At 39.2% G+C, this 20,428-nt stretch overlaps 1 protein-coding gene across 5 annotated transcripts in view; it reads right to left on the bottom strand.

Annotated features, from left to right (window-relative positions):
- Positions 1–719: 719 nt before the first annotated feature.
- Positions 720–20,428, bottom strand: part of LOC121232878 (elongation of very long chain fatty acids protein 7-like) — a 32,722-nt gene continuing 13,013 nt past the window's right edge. For 3 of the 5 annotated variants that reach the window (XM_041121381.1, XM_041121383.1, XM_041121384.1), the window contains 7 exons: positions 17,459–17,552; positions 10,500–10,690; positions 8,014–8,094; positions 7,544–7,600; positions 5,667–5,772; positions 2,702–2,838; positions 720–1,380 (listed from right to left, as the gene is read on the bottom strand). In XM_041121381.1, the coding sequence (XP_040977315.1) occupies positions 1,177–1,380; positions 2,702–2,838; positions 5,667–5,772; positions 7,544–7,600; positions 8,014–8,094; positions 10,500–10,690; positions 17,459–17,522 (840 nt within the window). In that variant the 5' untranslated portion in view covers positions 17,523–17,552 and the 3' untranslated portion in view covers positions 720–1,176. The remainder of the gene's footprint in view (positions 1,381–2,701; positions 2,839–5,666; positions 5,773–7,543; positions 7,601–8,013; positions 8,095–10,499; positions 10,691–17,458; positions 17,553–20,428) is intronic. The other 2 variants (XM_041121382.1, XM_041121380.1) reach the window with 1 other exon arrangement.

Genomic DNA, 20,428 nt, shown 5'->3' with positions numbered 1-20,428 from the left:
TCTCCCTAACCCTGGAAAACAACATACTGGTTGATTCTATATGGACTGGAGTCATGCCCTGTCACCACTGCCTGCCCCACTCTCAGTAGCTCAGAGAATGGCACATATCTTTTTGCCTAGTTCCAGAGAACAGAGACAAGGTAACTGGTGCTATTAATGGAGAAACTTTAACCTTGAGTTGTTAAAAACAATAATAATCATGAAAAACTCAACAGAAAATCTTTCTAGGCATGTATTTCAATAGATAATGGAAACAGAAGAAAATAGAGCATGGTACAATCATGCTAGGTGACATTTAGGCTTCAATTAAAAAAAATAAAAATAAATGTTTCTTTAAAAGTTATTTGAGGACTAAGATTCCCCCCCCCAAACAGCCTAGGCTACCAATATCAAAATATATCCACAGACACATATACTTTGGTGAACAAATCAGTAGGATTTTTCAATCATTACACTACAAGACAGTTTGGATAATCCTCAAATTAGTAGGTTTCCAACATTTAGGATAATGTTCGAGTGAGTAGAAGTTTCCTACATAAAATTAAGTTATCTTAGTAAAAGATGGTATATCCAAAAAAATCTATGATCTTCAAATTAAATGCTATACTTTGACACATTAACATACATTCCTTTCTTTAAAGTAATATAGTTTGTAAACACATATAACAATGTTTATGTATTAACTATATTAATAATAAGCTTTAGATTCTATAAACAGTATTTATTGAAGATTTGTTCTTTTAATAAAATGCAGCTGACAGTCTCAAGAACTTATAACATTTAAGGTGAAGTAATTCTTTTTCCTCAGTATTCAAAGTGCTCAGTACTTGTCATACACATTTTAATTTTCCCAATGAGTATCTTTATTTTCATGCATCTTCTAGATAGAGATCATCTATCCATTCATTTCTTATAGGATAGACATGAACAAGTTGTTGAAAAAACCCCCACTTTGATTAAAAAAAAAAAAAAAAAAAAAAAAAAGAGATCCACACTGCTCCCCCCCACCTCCCAAATTCTGAATCCCAAATAACTTACGGTAAAGATACAAATTCTGTTTTGGAAGAAAACATACAAAATATACAGAGTGTAGTACATGCACCTAAATATCTTGATTGTCAAGTAGTGCAAGTTTCCACTTTGACATACACACTTTTTTATAGACAAGAGTTTGTTTCACTGATCTTTGCTAATCCCATTTCTTGCCATCTTTGGTAGTCGTTGTCCCTTTGTGTAAGCATGGTACCAGAAGTGGAGAAACAAGACTAAAAACATAGAGCCATATAGCCAAATAATAAACATGAAAATTGGATACTGGTATGGACAATCATCCATGATGTAGATTTGTCCTATATGTCCTGTAATCATAATAAACTGGACCTGGAGGAAAAAGATGTAGAAAAGAAATACTTTTTAAATAAATGACAAACTTACTACAGAAGTTTAAAAAGATTCAGCATAGCTTGCATACAGAAAAACAGAAAGTTGGGGGTGGGGGGCTTTTTAAAACTATAGAGATGTACCTTTAAAGCCCCTCTCCCAAAATGTTACTTCACTGAAAAACATTTTCACAGAGTAAAGAAAGAGAAGTCCTGGGACAAACTGAATCACAAGCAGCATTGAGAAACCCATACTAGGAGAAAAGAAAAGGAGTCTGCACTGGCCAGTTCAGAGAAGAAAGAAGGAAGCAGACATGTGTTTGACCAGTGACAAATGGGAGACTTCTTTAGAAAAATTAGCCAGAAAAACAAAAAGACAACCATTATAGGACTGGTGAACATGAAGTCCCACCCACCCCACCCCCGCACACTAGCATGTGACACAAGGGTCCACAAGGTCCCAAAAAAACAATTTCATGGAGGATTTAAAAGAAAAAAAAAAAAGTCCACATGAACTCCAAGTTAATAATCCACAGGTAGTGCCACCAAGACAAAAAGACTTTAAATAAGTTATAAATATTCAAGCTAAATCATTCAGAGTTACACATGGTTACACGAACTATTCTAGTAACACCAGACCTGGTGCAAGCAGTTACATCCACAGCTGCTTCTCCCTGCTCCTTTCCCTCCTCCATCAGCATCCTTGCTCAGGCCAAACTAATTGTTTAGCCAGAAGCTGAATTTTGAAAATTCAGCTATTAAAAAAGCTGGGCATGAAGAAAGCACCCAGAGCAGTAACCATTTGAAAGCGATCTAATGCTGATAAAACATGTAATGTAATTATTGCAAGAGTCCTTTTTAATGCTCTGAATTAAGGAGAGGTAAATTCTCTAAACACAAACAATTTCTATGAATGAATGGACATGAAATTCTTAATAAATACTTCTTTTTCCCTTTGCTTATTGCTATTTACATGGTATTCTATACATTAATTAATTATGTTTTCTTGGTGTAAACTTATAGTCTAATAATTTTTATACAGGAAACGAGTTTTGTAAATATATTTATCAAGTACTGCATAACTGAAAAGCTCATGTGTCTAAATCTGTGATTATAGTGAACGCTAAAGTCAGCAGATTTAAGTAAATTACTGAATGGAGCTCACAACTTTTGTTTTACTCAATTAAAACATGAGTAAAACTTGTACCAACTGTAAGCTACATACATGAACATAACTAAAAGTACAAATGTATTGCATTAAGTCTGCGTTAGCCTTAATCAGCTTTCTGAGAGGTGTTCAAGTCAAACAGAGAATTACTCACAAGTTGTATAGTTGTCATGTATTTTTTCCACCACAAATATTTATGATAGGCTGGTCCCAAAGAACAGATTCCATAATAAGTGTACATGACAACATGGACAATACAGTTCAGCAAAGCATGAAACGTTCCTAAACCACCTGTAGAAAAACAAAATATGGTAGTATTGCATCAAGTATTTAAAAGCCACCTCAGGTCCTAGTAGTTTGGTTTGACTTGGAGGGAAAAAAACCAGACCACAAAACCTACAGACTTTAAGTATTTAACCTGAATTGGGTTGACACCAATTCTGAGGTATCTCATCAGTTTCCTTTCTCAGAAAAGGCTTATCTAAGCATTTCCAAAAAAGCAATAAAACCTAGCTGATCTAATTACCTGTAAAAGGTTTTAGTGGATTTTTTTTTAAATTATTAAAACATATACATGAAGGAGGTGCAGAAAATTTAGTGGAAACAGCATTCCTCCTGTTTTACACCTCTTTTCTAGACATCATGATGAACTGTGCAAAGCTCTGGAGGATAAGTAATAATTCTCTCCCCAACAGAGATTTCCAGGGAAAGAATCACAGTTTCAGACAGTAAGTTTTCAGAATCATGACATAAGTGAGCATCTCACAAATCCATAGTCCATCTCAAAAGCATATGTACAGTGAAAAGGAAATTTAAGGCCAAGTAATCCCCCCCTTTGGGGCAAACTCATGACTGAAACTGGTAAGATACGAACATTTTACAAAGCAAGTAAGGAAATATTTCCTTTTCCATTGGATCAACTGTGGAGTTAGATGATCCTGCTCAAAGTAATTTTATTTTAATTAACACAAGAAATTATAGGTAAAAATGATCCAAGTAGCAGCATACGGCACAGTATTTTTAAGAGAAATATGAACATGAAAATATTGAGCATCAGGAAGAAAACAAAATGTCACGAAAAGCAGACACTTAGTGAGAATGCTTTTGTATCCAAAAGCCAATTTTCCATTAAGAATCATTCAAGTTAAAAATAAAACCTAATTTTGTGATTTTAGTAGCTCACACTAGTCTTCCAGCTTGATAGATCATAACTCCTCCAGCTGTGATTGCAAACTTTCAAAGAAACTTAGCTATTTGTATTTTTGAAAATAATTCAAGTGTTCTTACAGTTCAAACATACTTTTTTTTTTTTTTGGCTTGCACAGTGAACATTCAAAAGAAAAAAAAAATAGTTAAGGGGGGGGGGGGGGGGAACAACCTAAGCAACAGTATCAAAATATGCTCCAAAAAGCAACACCATACACAAGCACCATCTTACAATTCCCTGTTTACATCAGATCACAGAAAAAAAAAATCAGCATCTCTTTTCACAAATGTGTTGTTTTTTAAAAACAGGTTGAAAACGTGATCAATGCCACTATTTAGAAGGAAGGATAAACAGTGATGAAACTGAATACAAGATAATCAGCAGGACTGAAATTTTTGGAAAAAAAAATTAAGTTATCAAACAGATCAATATTTAGAAAGATTAGTATAAAGATAAGCAATAGAGTTGCAGGAATAAACAGCTCTTCATGAGTATGAGGGACTATTATGAGCAGAGGACAAAGCAGATCTTGCACACTTTGCTGAAAGTATTTGTCAAATTATCACATTGGAAATTTGAATCCAATGCAAAATCTGAAGCCTGTATCTGGTATACTGATCCAATGTCCAGATAAAAGGCAGAAAGTTAATCACCTATAAATGGAAAGTTTTCAAGGTTGAAGAGGAGGGACTGTTAGCTGCTGGGATTCTTTGCAAATCTATAAACATACTGAACTGTATGCTGAGAAGCTATTCACAATTTCATCATTAACTTAAAATACCAGTTACTCAGCAATATTTGAGAAAGACATGATCAAGACACCAGCTTCCTAATAACAGAAACTCAACAAATATAGCAGAAGTATATCCTTTTATACACTAGGAAAATCTGCACACAAAACATGTTCAAAAGACCTCATCTACAAATCTTCTGGACTACTTTCAGGGCTTATTTTTGTATTCATAAAACAGGCACTAACAGATCTGATTTAATAGGCAATAGGTCTTTTCATCAATTTGTCACTGATTTTCTGGAAGAAAAAAAAAAAGAGGACACGAGTGAAAGAACATGTACAACCCCCCCCTTCTTGGTAGAAACTCCTAAAAAAACCCCTACACCCTCCTAGAGATGTACTACTAAATGACCGTGCATTTCTCCACTCCATGCTTACCAGGCTATTCTTATGGCAAGCTATATTTATTAGTGTTGCACACTAATACTATAGCATAGAAAGATGCATGCATAGACACACAGAGCAGGAAAGGAGAAAGTGAAGGTAAGCTAGAAGTGGACAAAGACTTTCAATTCATTACAATTCAAATAAGTTTCTGTAATAAATAAGGTCCAGAAAATAACTCTGCAGTTTTGAAAAAGCCAAAGTATTAGATGTAAATAAGCCCCAAATATGCTATCAAAGGCCAGTAAAAATAATGGCAACAAAGCCTGAATAATTTCTTAAATGGGCAAAACAAAGGATAGTAAGAACAATGAGAACACAGTCCTCCCTTCCAATTCTTACGTTTCAGGGGGACAAATGCCTTTGAAGTAGTTTCAACAGAGTATCTGCCTCATACTTCTCCCCTAGTACTTCTGATTTTACAGTCATATTATCTCTTTTTCATGTAATAATGCTCTTTTCTTAAATACACTTCTTTCCTCTGCACCTTCTTCCCCTTACGAGAACCAACATTGCACAAAATGCTGTCAAATAGGAAAAATTAGTACTCCCCACCCACTTAAATAATTGTTATGTATGGTGATCTCAGATGTTCCATGAAATACTGCAGACATCTAAATTTAAGAACACTGATGTTCGCAAGATTTTTAATTCTGTTCTTTAAATATTTATTGTCTAGCATAGTTAACTTTTACTACCAGCAGATATGTACAACTTAAACTGTCTCTCCACTACCTGCAGCAAATTTGACTCCAAACCACCAGGTCCATGGCATGATGGAATGATGAAAGACATGCAGGAATGTAACTTGGTTGTTTTTCTTACGCAGCACAAAAAATATCTGAAACAGATTTTTAATGAACAGAATGTTACAGGAGAGAATCAAGCCCAACATACTTACAGAAAACTGTATGCATCAGTGCTGGTTGCTCACTACTATACATTTAGAAATTCTTCACAGTTGCAGTCTTGGGAGAAGAAGGGAAACTGAGGCTCTGGATACACAGACTAGTTTTCAAAAAAATTAAACCAGTATGTAAAATCCACCTGTGGAGTCTCAAAGCCAGGGCAAGCTTTGAAAGCAAGCATCCAAGGTTGAGCCATCACCTATGCATGCAACAGACAGCATAAGATGAACTTGCTTGGATTGAGAAGTATCTAGAAGCATCAGATTTTAAGTCCCCTGAACTACTAAGGCAAAGCCATTTGAGAAAATTAACCAAAGGACTAGCAACAGATACAGACAGGAGAAAATAGTAAGTTAGAGAAATAGCACTATTATGAACACTGACTTAGCTACCCTTGGAAAAAGGCAAAATTGGACAGAATAAATGTAGTAGGTATTCTTAATGGATATCAACAGGCCACATTTTAAAGGACGGACATCGAGGGAAGTGTTAAGGGAAGACAGAGCAAGAAAACTGTGTAAGAAGTCAGGTCATGCGAAAGGTAGTATCAGATGGCAAGGAAAGGAAGAAAGAAGTCTGGTGTGCCAGGAAAAACATTTGGAAATGGCTGACTGCTAAATACAGTTAAGAGATTACTTTTGCAATAAAACCAAAAAGCTTCTGAGAAACAGGTACCTAATTGGATGGATAAAAAAAAACCAAACAAACAAACACAAAAAACAAAAACCTCAAACAAACCAAACCAACTGATTTTTTCAGGCACAGGACTAATTAAAAAGCAGCAATCTAACCAGTGGGTAGTAGAGGTAAATAGAGGACTAAACTGATCAGGCTTTTCCAGTTTTATTATTCCTGGCCCTTCCATTACCATTCCATTTGGCCCAGTCAGTAAAATCTTCCAGTGTCGCATCAGGAGTATTTGCAGATGAAAGTTAGATGGCTAACTTTGCTTGCAGGGTGTAGAACATCCTAACTGCTCATGAGTCAGCTCCTGAATCACCACTGTTGTACCCCACACACAATAAGGCAAATGAAATCACAGCTGATTCCAACACTCAGAAGCTGGTTTGAGAATAGCTAAACCAACCATACTCAGTGTCAGTCTAGGGAAAAGGGGAAGGCAGATGCCTGCTGGTGGTAAGCGAGGTCTGCATTCTCTGCTTTAATGCATTGCTGCTCAGACTTTCTTTGAAACAGCTTAGAGTGGCCGGCCTGATATCAAACACATATATATAGTCATGACCACCAAGGCATACACAGGAATTTAGAGCAAGTAAGTAGGGCAATTTATGCTGTATTCAGAGCTGCTGATGGAAATATTCCAAATATGGAAGATAAAATCTGAAGATGACATGGAAAAAAAATTCAACACGATCAACACCATTTTATCTGCAATGTTGAGACAAGCATTGCCATAGCACAACAGGTTAGTACATTGTTAAACAGACAAGTTATCAGGGCTTCCTAAATTTTTAAAGGTGTGTTCTCTCATTAACATTTTTTATGATAATCAATAAATGACAGAGTAATGGGACAATAAGATGAGAAGAGATAATAAGGATAAACACCTTGATGGTATTCCAATAATTGAAGGCTGGAGGGCTAAATACAGAGCAATTTATGCCCTCAGCCCCCAACAGCACTGGTTCTTCTACCGTGAAAAGGAAATATCACTACTTCTTTTATTAGGCTACAAATACTTACAGTGTCTAATAATTCAATGAACTTGGAAAAGTAGTAAAGCCAACAAGTTCGTACCATCTGCAAGAGTAAAAACCAGAAACTGTCAAGTCATAATAGTCATACATAAAACTAAACGGCTGCAGGAAAAATAAGTAACTATATAAAAGGAAAATATTGGGATGAGTAAGTGGTGTCACAAGGTTGACATAAATATTTAAATGTATAGTTTGGTTGGTTTTTCTTTTAAAACACAAAACATTCTTTAATCCTGAAGGAATGTTAAAACCAAGATGAACAAGCCAACAAATACATTACCCTCTTTCTTTTTCCTAATCAACCCCTCCAGTTAACTCACATGCTCTACATTATGCAAGAGGGTATTTTCATTTACTGCATTCCACTCTACAGCAGTGCATTTGGTTGTTCAAAAAGCATTTCCAAAAATAAAATCAGTGTAGCATAACAATTTGGCCTTGCATTTGGCAACTTACTCTTAGAGCTGTAGGTGACCTTGAGTAGTCAACAATATCGCACCGGAATGAGTACCCTGTGGCCCAACCCGACATAAGAAACTGGAGCAAAGAAAAGGGAAAGGGCAAAGATTTACTTCATGTCTTTTGAAAAAAATAATTAATTTCAGATTACTTTCACAATCACTAAGCATGAAGGGAAAACAGTATTAAAAACTTGTTGAACCAGCAACTTTGTCAGTCATCTACCTCTGTGTGGGCTAGCGACCATAAAATCCTTTGCTGTTGCAGATTAATGAATTTCTAATTCCAGGACCACACCTATGGACAAGAACTTTCTTCCTACACCCATTATCTCAGCATTAGTAACCGAAGAGGAAAAACAGCTGCATCTCAAAAACAATGTTAGAAAAGCAACTTATTGTGTAAATCAGACTACAAAAACAAATCAACCATTTTGAAATTTTTTGAAAATTGCTATCACAGCCAAATATCTTGATACTGAAAAGAAACCAGAACAACATCTTAATACTGAAAGAAAACTGGCACTACAGAAAAATATGGCTTAATATCATTAAAGACAAGGAACAAATCAATATGCACTATATTTTTAGTATCATAGTTTCTACAATTTTGCTTAGTTGAACTGCATGATTCAATTAGTCTTTCACTGATATCAGGGATGAGATTCTAGGGTTTTATAATCAAGAGCACACGTACAGGACCAAAGGACTATATGTAACAAGTATCATTTAAACTTTTCTCTTGGAATATATTAGAACTCGGACAAGAGCAACATTGTTAATATTACACTTGGCTCATTTACCAGCCAACCTCTAGAACTACTGTATCTTACATGTGTTTAAAGAGTACTTCTCATCAATTCATCATCATCATCCACTCATGCACGATAAGAGGTTCAGCTCTCTTAACAGATGGAGGGTTTTAGTCTGTGACTGCAATAGATGTTTAACTTCCTAAAACAATCAGTTGCTTAAATGAAACAAGATTTGAAACACCATCAAGACAGCACAATACTAAAGCACCCACAAAATGGCTTAGATCCAAAGAGGGAAAGAATCAGCTTTTTGCTGAGAGCCAGACAATAGCAGAGATTCAATCTGTTAAACTCTACCTATGCATTCTTTCATGAAATTGTAAAATAGAAGTCTTGATAGCAGATTAATTGAATACTGTGTTAGTGTCAGACACTAAAAGAAGTTTAATTTTTTTTAGTTTCTGAGGGTTATAACCAAAACAAAACTTATCACCAAATTACGTGGGGAAGTTTGGTGATTTTTCAAAACAAAGTCTAAATAGCAAACGTATGCATCTTGCCCACCACTTATAGCTTTCCACACAACAGTCATGACACGAAGTAGCTGCTGCTGCACTGCCTTTAGAGTGCTGTTAAAAGAAATGTCAAGCAGTTCACTGTAACTCATGATGAAATTTATGCAAATTGAGGTAACAGAAAGGTATCCTGACAAATTGGCAGGATAATCTGACAACTTTTCATTACCAATTTGCCAAACCTGAAATAGCCACATAGCCAGATTTAACACAAAGAGGGTCAGTACTACTAGCATAGTGATGCTTCACCAAGTAAACGTATAAGGCTATCATTCACATAATACTACTGTTAAATAGCTACACTTTAAAAAAGAAACCAAAAAAAAACCCCAAACAATAAACCCAAACACAAAACATCGCCAACAACAACAACAAAAAACCCCAAAACAACAGATATTAGCTATCTTAAGGTTTAAGGTTCTAAATTAAAGCTTCTACATAGTCTATACCATTCATGGTTAAGGATTTTTAGGTCATTCAACCCATAACCCTATACAACTCATCAGGCTTTCCAGTCTTAAAGTCTAACATTTGCTTGAGCTATGAACTACAGCAAAATCTCAACATTCCTTTTGAGAGAAAGAGCATTTACTATTGGGGGGGGGAAGAGAAAAATCAATGCTAAAGATCTTCATGGTTTGTTTTTTGAGGTTTTTTTTGTTGGGGTTTTTTTGTTGTTGTTGTTCTGTTGGGTTTTTGGTTTAGGTTTGTGTTTTGGTTTTTTTTTAAGGATGAAGATCCCCAAATTGGACATTGTAAACATACTCTATATACAGTGTTTGAAACATCAGTATTGAATATCGTGTAGTAGGACAGAAATAATTACAACAAAGAAAAACATGTAGTCTACTTTACCTGCTACAAACCAGGGAAATTATATAAGTTATGAGGATTTTTAATTTTTTAAATTATATGTATGGCACATAAAATATTTTACAACCTTTCTTTCTAGGTATGACATTCCCTTTTTTTCCAAGTATCAGCTCAATTAGTTTAGCATACAACTTGGAGGAATATAATTACGACAATCAAAATAATAGGTTTTTTGAGAATTGCAGAGTAGGAATTATATTAATAAATTTATTAAAAGTTGGTATGAAAATAGTTAGAGACATGAAATATATAAATATGTTACAAATAAAAGTAGAACTTACTTCATAAGTCATATATAAAGAGAGGGTTACCACACTAAAATTATAAAGTGCCATTATCTGCCTGAGTTCAAAAGGTTTTTTATTTTCCATGAGTTTGGGTCCTAAGGAAGTAACAAAATAAATGTAGGTTCCAATGATAATGGTTGTTGGAAAAGGTGAAGACATGAGTGGCCAGCCTTCCAGTCTTGGATCTAGAGGAGGGGAGAGAGAGAAAAAAAAAAACAACAAAAAAATCAGATCTTTCCAATACTTACTAAATCCCCAAACAGCTACAGAAAGATACTTAATTCTTAACGGTTTAGGTTCTTCTGTCACTGATCAAGTTTCAGAGTCCATTCACCTCAAATCTGTACCAACTAGATAACAAGATTTAGCACCTGTAGGATTCTATGCTTCTTTCTGCATCAATTCTTCACACATAATGAAGAGGAGACACAGAATCATGAGCGACCCAATTTTCAGTCTAGAGCTCTCCCTCATGAAAAGTCTGCATTTTCACACATGAACATGGCTCAAAGGGCAGCATAGGAAGGCAATGCGCAAGCAGATCACTAAGGCTGCATTTCCAAGTGAGGCTTCATTCTTCTGGAAAAGCATGAACAAGTTCAAGTCACAGACAGGGAGTAGCCCCACTTTTCAAGATCCTCAAGCTTTATAAGCAGTATGGTATTAGACATAGTAAGTATGGGGATTTTAAAGTTAGAAGACATTCTGTCCCATCAGTTGGCATTCATAGCTTAGTTTTTGAGTCTTGTGCCTATTCAGTCCAGACACGTCACCACTTTCACGGCACCGTAACACACACACTTTCATATTACAAACCTCCAAATGGCAAAACTGTTGCAAGTTTCTCTCCAGTTATCCCAGATAGAACTCTTGCAGAGAGAGTCCTTCTCCTACGCATGCCCTGCTCCCTCTCCCCACAGCTGAGGCTGGCAGATGTTCCCTCTAAGCTTCACCATGATTCTGCTGCGCCCTTCTGTGGTTCATCACCAAGTCCCAGCTTACCAAAGACTTCAACGTTTCTCCATAAGCAGGAGAAATAACACAAACTTAATATAATTTTTTAAATTTATTTATTTTTATAAACTGACTTTCAGAAGATTTATTTATGAATTACCCCAAATTTAACTATTGACTCAGTAAACTGCTGCTTTCATGGTTTGCTGCTGTATTTTGTGGGTGAAATTAAACCACTGGAATTTTTGTTAAATGTTTAATTCATGGCCAGTTGTCTTAAGTCAGTGATCTTCAACCTATGGCATTCAAGTAACATATTGCCCATGACACCCCTCTGATGTTTACAGCCACTGGAAGTTTTAAAACAGATTGAGGAGGAACGCACATTATAATACTGCACACAGCTTGTAACGTACCCAGTGCTGCTGCCCACAGACCAACAAGGACTGTGAACCACAGCACTAGATGTTAGCTAAAAAATGAAATCTCTACATGTTGCATTGTAAGAGCATCACCAGCTCTTCACAACTGACTGCTTTTTCTGCATTCACTCCTTGCACTGACACTACCAAAACGTTCCCCCATTGGTCTTCCCAGCTTGGTCCTGAGGAAACCACGTCCAGCCACTAACAGTATGCTACAAGATGCCAAATACAAGCACTGGTAGGCAGAGAGACAAGGGATTCAAATTCTGAAGTCATGGACACTGCAGAGGAAATGCTCCATCACCCAGCTCCATCCAGTCGTGCTTTAACCCCAGCCAGCAACTAAGCACCAAGCAGCTGCTCTATCACTCCCCCCTCCTCAACTGGACAAGGGAGAGAAAATATAACAAAAGGCTCATGAGTCGAGATAAGGACAGGGAGAGATCACTCACCAATTACCATCACGGGCAAAACAGACTCAACATGGGGAAAATTAACTTAATTTATTGCCAATCAAACCAGAGTAGGGTAATGACAAATAAAACCAAATCTTAAAACACCTTCCCCCACCCCTCTCTTCTTCCCAGGCACAGCTTCACTCCCGAATTGTCTACCTACCCCCCGCAGCGGCGCAGGGGTATGGGGAATGGGGGTGTCGTGGTTTAACCCCAGCCAGCAACTAAGCACCATGCAGCCGCTCACTCACTCCCCCCCACACCCAGTGGGATGGGGGAGAATATCGGGAAAACAAGTAAAACCCGCGGGTTGAGATAAGAATGGTTTAATAGAACAGAAAGGAACAAACTAATAATGATAATGATAACACTAATAAAATGACAACAGTAATAATAAAAAGATTGGAATGTACAAATGATGCGCAGTGCAATTGCTCACCACCTGCCGATTGACACCCAGCTAGTCCCCAAGCAGCAATCCCCCCAGTTTATATACTAGATGTGACGTCACATGGTATGGAATACCCCTTTGGCCACTTTGGGTCAGGTGCCCTGGCTGTGTCCTGTGCCAACTTCTTGTGCCCCTCCAGCTTTCTTGCTGGCTGGGCATGAGAAGCTGAAAAATCCTTGACTTGAGACTAAACACTACTGAGCAACAACTGAAAACATCAGTGTTATCAACATTCTTCTCATACTGAACTCAAAACATAGCACTGTACCAGCTACTAGGAAGACAATTAACTCTATCCCAGCTGAAACCAGGACAGGGGGTTATGATCAGTTCATCACACATTGTCTCTGCCGCTCCTTCTTCCGCAGGGGCAGGACTCCTCACACTCTTCCCCTGCTCCAGCGTGGGGTCCCTCCCACGGGAGACTGTTCTCCACGAACTTCTCCAACATGGGTCCTGCCCACGGGCTGCATTTCTTCACAAGCTGCTCCAGCATGGGTCCCCTCCACGGCGTGCAGTCCTTCAGGAGCACACTGCTCCAGTGTGGGTCCCCTGCAGGGTCACAAGTCCTGCCAGAAAACCTGCTCCAGCATGGGCTCCTCTCTCCACGGGTCCGCAGGTCCTGCCAGGAGCCTGCTCCAGCGCAGGCTTCCCACGGGGTCACAGCCTCCTTCGGGCACCCACCTGCTCCAGCGTGGGGTCCTCCATGGGCTTCAGGTGGATATCTGCTCCACCATGGACCTCCATGGGCTGCAGGGGGACAGCCTGCCTCACCATGGTCTTCACCACAGGCTGCAGGGGAATCTCTGCTCCGGCGCCTGGAGCATCTCCTCCCCTCCTTCTTCACTGACCATGGTGTCTGCAGGATTGTTTCTCTTACATGTTCTCACTCCTCTCTCCAGCTGCAATTTCTGTGCCCCAGGCAACTTTTTTTTCCCTTCTTAAATATGTTATCACAGAGGTGCTACCACTGTCACTGACTGGCTCAGCCTTGACCAGCAGCGGGTCTGTCTTGGAGCCGGCTGGTATTGGCTCTGTCGGACATGGGGGAAGCTTCCAGCAGCTTCTCACAGAAGCCACCCCTGTAACTCCCCCGCTACCAAAACCTCGCCACACAAACCCAATACACATCCCAATCCACTTCACCCACTGTGGAATGATTGCTGGAGGTGACTTATCAATATGACACCCCCCACCTTGAAGGGAAGGTGACCCTCCAGGGTGGAATGCAGTGGATATGCAAGAAATCTGTTCCATAATAATTCCTTAAGCAACATAACCTGCAACCTTTATATGTTAGCAACACCAGGGGAGCTTGGTATGCTGAATCTAAGAGAAACAACACGGATGGTGGAGCGGAGTGGAGACACCGCAGCCAGGCTCTGTGATAACAGGCATAGGGAACTGGAATGATAGGAACGAGAACGGTTGGTCCCTGCATTGAATCCACTGAAGCAAGGAGGTGAAATAATGGGGGTTCTGTCAACGCTATTGTCTTACTTCTGATTTATATCATAAGCGCCCAGTTCTGGAGTAGTGACACGCTAAATCATGTCCTCTGGGTGAACTTTGCTCATTATAATCTCATTATAATACCAAAACACACCTCCATCCCAAAAGCTACCCGCCTCCAAGGTGTGACCACCCCTCACTGAGCATGCGCTCTGAATTTTCTCTAGCATATACCTTTAAAAGCAAAGAAAGAGAACTTTATACCAAAGTAAAGGTATGTATGACTAGAGTCACTCAAGCTCCACCTAAAAAAAGAAAATAGTATAAAAGGGCTTAAGAGAGGAGGAATGTCAGGGAAGATACCATCATAGACAAGTCGGGAGGACATCACTGACTTCTGGGATCAGTCGACGGGCTGAACCTCTCTTCCCCCCATAGGGATGCCTATTGGGTAAGATTCGAACCCTCGGTCATACTGAGTGCTTCCCCAGGAAACTTAGAAATCTCTACAGAGTTTTTCCATAATTTAGTGTGCTTGTAGTCAACTGTATTATCATTTGCACATGCTTTGCAGACAGTGTATTTATCACCGGTAATCCAAAAGAACCTGTACTGTTGCTTTAATAAACTGTGCTGCTCATTAATCTAGTCGTGATAGTTCGTTAACGCAACCAAACTCCCTAAGTCTGGTAATTCTTGTGTGTTGAACGCAGCTAAGCCGAGAGTGCAGTACCCTATCAAGTGCGTCTGTCATCGTGATAGTTCAGCATATTGAATGTGACTGGACTTATAGCGTTGAATTGAACATCACTCAGAAATTAAATCTAGCCGCCCCCAGCCCCTCTGACATCTGAGGATAAGCTGGAATGCAAGGGGGTTTATTTTCTGCCAAATTCCTTTACCCTTTAACGCAATAACCCACTCAAGTCATACTGATTAAACTCCCTTCTCACTTGCATGCTGTGGTACTACAGAACAAGAGAAATTGTATTCAGCTATACTGGAAAATTAGTAATTTTATTGATCAAACCTTAACTGCTTCTCAAGTTTTCCCCAGGAATCAGCTAATCCCTGTCACTATGTGCCTACCATGGTGAGGAACACTCAGGGATGCCACTGAGACAGATGGGTTTTAACCCCAAACTTGAGATCTTTGTCATTTTTTAGTAAGCGTGCCGAACTACAGAACAACAATGGTAAAAAAAAAGCATGTTTTATATCCTCATACCAGCTGCAACATGAGACTAACATTCCTTTTCAAAAGGACTGTGATAGAGTGAATTACTCTGAGGATTAATTTCAAGATACTATAACTCATCAGGGTTTTTATTTCTTTTACTTTGCAAAAGCAAAATACAGTAACACCATGCACCTAGCTCAATTAACTGATAAAATATTTGTTCAGTAATGAAAAAAAGTTAAAGCTTTACATTCAGTAGCACAGAAAAATCGTAAACTATATGTTCCAAGAGTACTGACGGAACTGGCGTAGGTGCTTGCCAAGCCACTCTCCATCATCTATCAGCGATCCTGGTCAACAGGGGAGGTCCCAGAGGACTGGAGGCTTGCCAATGTGACGCCCATTTACAAGAAGGGTCAGAGGGAGGATCCGGGGAACTACAGGCCTGTCAGCCTGACCTCGGTACCGGGGAAGATTATGGAACGGTTTGTCTTGAGAGCACTCACATGGCAAGTCCAGGACAAGCAGGGGATCAGGCCCAGCCAGCATGGGTTTACAAAAGGCAGGTCCTGCTTGACCAACCTGATCTCCTTCTATGACCAGGTGACCCGCCTAGTGGATGAGGGGAAGGCTGTGGATGTTATCTACCTGGACTTCAGCAAGGCCTTTGACACTGTCTCTCATGGCATACTCCTTGAGAAGTGTACTCTTCGCTGGGTGAAAAACTGGCTGGATGGACGATCCCAGAGGGTTGTGGTGAATGGAGTTAAATCTGATTGGCGGCCGGTCACAAGTGGTGTTCCCCAGGGCTCAGTGTTGGGCCCTGTTCTGTTTAATATCTTTATCAATGACTTGGATGAGGGGATCGAGTGCACCCTCAGCAAGTTTGCAGATGACACCAAGTTGGGAGGGAGGATTGATCTGCTTGAGGGTAGGAAGGCTCTACAGAGAGATCTGGACAGGCTGGATCGATGGGCCGAGGCCAATTGTATGAAGTTCAACAAGGCCAAGTGCCGGGTCCTGCACTTCGGTCACAGCAACCCCATGCAGCGCTACAGGCTTGGGGAAGAGTGGCTGGAAAGCTGCCCGGCAGAGAAAGACCTGGGGGTGCTGGTTGACAGCTGGCTGAATATGAGCCAGCAGTGTGCCCAGGTGGCCAAGGCGGCCAACGGCATCCTGGCCTGTATCAGAAATAGCGTGGCCAGCAGGAGCAGGGAAGCGATTGTCCCCCTGTACTCGGCACTGGTGAGGCCGCACCTCGAGTACTGTGTTCAGTTTTGGGCCCCTCGCTACAGGAAAGACATTGAGGTGCTGGAGCGTGTCCAGAGAAGGGCAACCAAGTTGGTGAGGGGCCTGGAGCATAAGTCTTATGAGGAGCAGCTGAGGGAACTGGGGTTGTTTAGTCTAGAGAAAAGGAGGCTGAGGGGAGACCTTATCACTCTCTACAACTACCTGAAGGGGGGTTGTAGTGAGGTGGGTGCTGGTCTCTTCTGTCAGGTGGCTGGTGATAGGACAAGAGAAAATGGCCTCAAGTTGCAGCAAGGGAGGTTTAAGTTAGATATTGGGAAAAGTTTCTTTACTGAGAGGGTTGTCAGACATTGGAATAGGCTGCCCAGGGAAGTGGTTGAGTCACCATCCCTGGAGGTATTCAAAAGCGCGTAGACAAGGCACTCCATGACATGGTTTAGCGGGCATGGATGATGGTTGGACTTGATGATCTTGAAGGTCTTTTCCAACCTAAATGATTCTATGATTCAGGTAAACCAGAAACTCCTACAGAAGAATCACCACCTGCACTTTATTTAGTCTGGAGTTATACCCATAAATTAGCTGAGTTTTGTTTCTTCCTTTTTTTAAAATGCAGAAACTAGTCTGTTCTTTAAAGGTAAAAATGTCGACAAGTAATCTGACAAGTCTTAGAAACATTTACAGGAAGACAAAGCTACTTTAAGTTGATAAACAGTATACCTAGAATAGGTACACATTGCTATTCAAAATTATTGAAAGTTAGTAATTTTTAGACTTAAATGACTCACCAGCATCTTTAATCCATTCATCATAAAGTAGCACAGCCTTTGATGTCAGATTGTTAAAGGCCATTTTCACTTGATTAAGATTTTATGATGCTGCCTGCAGGAAACAAAACAAAACAGAAATATGGATTTTTGTAATTAATAAACCAAAGGTCAATAAAGTGTTTTGGAAAAGACTTTCAGGAAACAAAATGGAAAAAAAACTATGGAGAGGGTTAACAGAGCACCACATGTAAAATACAGATCAGGGAGCATTAGCTGACCACATCGCACTATACTTGATGATAATTTATAGCACAGCAATATGATTTTGTAATCTCTACATACTACACCAAGGTGCTTCCATGTCATAAAGCGTTATCTCAAGAAACCATGCTGTGGTTAATAGTTACAGTTAAGGGGAAAATATAAATAAAGAGCAGCTGCTTAAATTCATTTTTATTGTCATCTCCATTTAAAGTCCAACTCATCAATATGTGAAGAAGTTCGGCTTTGCAACATTTACTACTCAAAACTTTAATTTTCTAAATAAGAAGTATTTCTAAGGTAGGTGGGAGGGAAGAAAGGTGCCAATATGTCTGCATATTCCTTTTAAATACAATAATTAGCTATGTTATAATTAGTATGCAAATCACACTCTGATGAATCAACTGTTTCCACATCAGGACCATGAAGTGTCATAGTACCACCAGTAATACCATTAACTCACAAAAATTATCCAGCACATCCAGTTTGCATGCAGCACCACCCACATATGTAAAACAAAGAAGTACGCTTATATGAATACTGATTTTTGCTCCAAAATCAAGTACTCATCAGCCCTTCCCTTGCCTCATTCCCCCTAGAAAATACTTTTTAAAAATCCCAACACATTTGAATGGTGCCTCTCCTATTCCCACTCAGTATCTCACTTTGCCATACGATTTCTCTCCATACCCCTGTGCAATCTTCACACTGTATTCACCTTTGTTAGTCCAGGCTGCAGCACACCTTGATATCCAGCTCCTTTCCTCTAGCTGCCCTTCTCCACCTCTTCCAGGCTAAGCTAGCTGCAGCTTTGGAGAGCCAGTTCTGCCCTCCTGATGGTAATGCATCTCTCTACTCACTCCTCAGATCTCTCCACTATCATCTTCTCATTTGTTCTTGCCTTAAGGGTGAAATTATTTTGCAGGAGTGTTATCTCCACTTCTACAAGTACCTCCTGTTCACTGCCATTTCACAGGAGTTTTTAGGCACCTCAAAGTACACTACACCCACCCTTCATCACAAGATGCAACACAGACAAGCCTGCCTTTGTTAGAGTTCATCTGATCTACCACTTCCAAATTCTCATTTTGCTCCACTTGTTTTATTGCTTGCACTCCTGTCCCATGTGTCTGTACACCTGAAACCACCATTCCCTCTGCAAGTCTCTTTAAAGTTCACATCTTCCAGAAATACCATCCTCCAGCATCAGCATTTCCCAACTCAATGTCACAAAATCAACTTTTGTATACAACACTACTACTTTACTTCCAGCGTGCTTTACAATTCTACTTATTTTCTTAACCTAATTAGCTACCTAGTTTTCCTTTGTAAGTCCATTTCTATGAACAATTGTTTGCATGAATGTTGGGTTTTCAGAATTTTTTTGTTTGTTTGTTAACTACCTACAAGTAGGGTTAATGGCAGCATGGAAGGTATTTTGTCTTATCCTGTTACACTTACCTCACACACAAATTCATACATACTGGGGCAAAAAAATACAACTGAGGCACCTTTTTTTTTTTTTTTTTTTAAATAGAAGAGTAAAAAACCCCTACATACCCACACACAAGATAAACAACTAGCTTGTGCTTCAGCAAAAAACAATTTTTGAAAGATTGCTTTTTCACAGTACAACCATGTTGTTAAGAAGTAACCTGATAACGCTGTGACCATAATCAAAACTGCCAAACGTTATGGAAGATTGTAAGTCTACAGAACTTATCCTCTAAATGTGAGACTGGAAATATTTGGCCTGAAGGGACAAAGACTTGGGGGCAGAGAAAGCCATTTGTTAAATAGACAGCTTTAGTTTTTCATGCTGTAAACTCATCTGCACATTAAGCATTTGTATAGCCACAGTTCAGTCAGGAAAATATACATTTAGTCTACACACCTGCTAAGGTACTTACAGAATCAGCACATCAGCACTTTTATTTCCAATGTTCCACTTTCTGCTTGTAACAAAATTAAAAAATGCAACTAAAATGCACTAGCAGTAGGGAATTTTCTTTTTAAAATACAGTGTCTAGATTGTAGCAAACTCTCTCAAAATTAGAGAAATCACACTAGCAGACTAATTTTCAAAATTAGGTTATTTCAAATGACATATTGGAAGTGATTTACATAAATTTTAAAAAATGCAGTCATATAAGTTCAGTCTGCCCAGCTTGAAAAGTTCTAAAGAACATAGAGGCAGTCCTCTGAAGCGCACACATTCAGAAAACAAGCACTGAAATCACATCAAAAACATATGCAAGGTACTCAGCTCTTAGAAATGAGTGCTATTTTTCTTTTTTTTTTCCTTTTTATTTAAAAATGTCAATGGAAGTAATATTGTGCACCTAGGTTCAAGCCAGCTGTACTAATATAATTTCTGAAGACACCTTTAAACAAATGTGTCTTCATCATTATAAAAATAGGGGGTGTAAGTGAAGCAAATGATGGAAAGGGCTGTGTCAAAAGAGTGAAGTCATTTGCTGGCCTCTGGTCCCCTGCGGCTCAGCAAACAGCTGAAAGAGCCCACTAACTGCAGCGGAGTTAAAGCATACGGCTTGGCAGAACCAATTTTAGTCAGACCATTACCTTTACTGGAGAGGCAAGGGTAGATAAGATCATTTACACCAGCCAAAAATGCCACAAATACCACAGCAAACCATATGAGAATGCCTCACGATGACAGGTAGTAAGTAATAAGTTGTTGGAAGTGCTCAAGTTCTGTTAGTACAC

This window comes from Aquila chrysaetos, assembly GCF_900496995.4.
Source record: "Aquila chrysaetos chrysaetos chromosome W unlocalized genomic scaffold, bAquChr1.4 W_unloc_1, whole genome shotgun sequence".
Classification (NCBI taxonomy): Eukaryota; Metazoa; Chordata; class Aves; order Accipitriformes; family Accipitridae; genus Aquila; species Aquila chrysaetos.
This window is presented reverse-complemented; position numbering and strand designations above follow the sequence as displayed.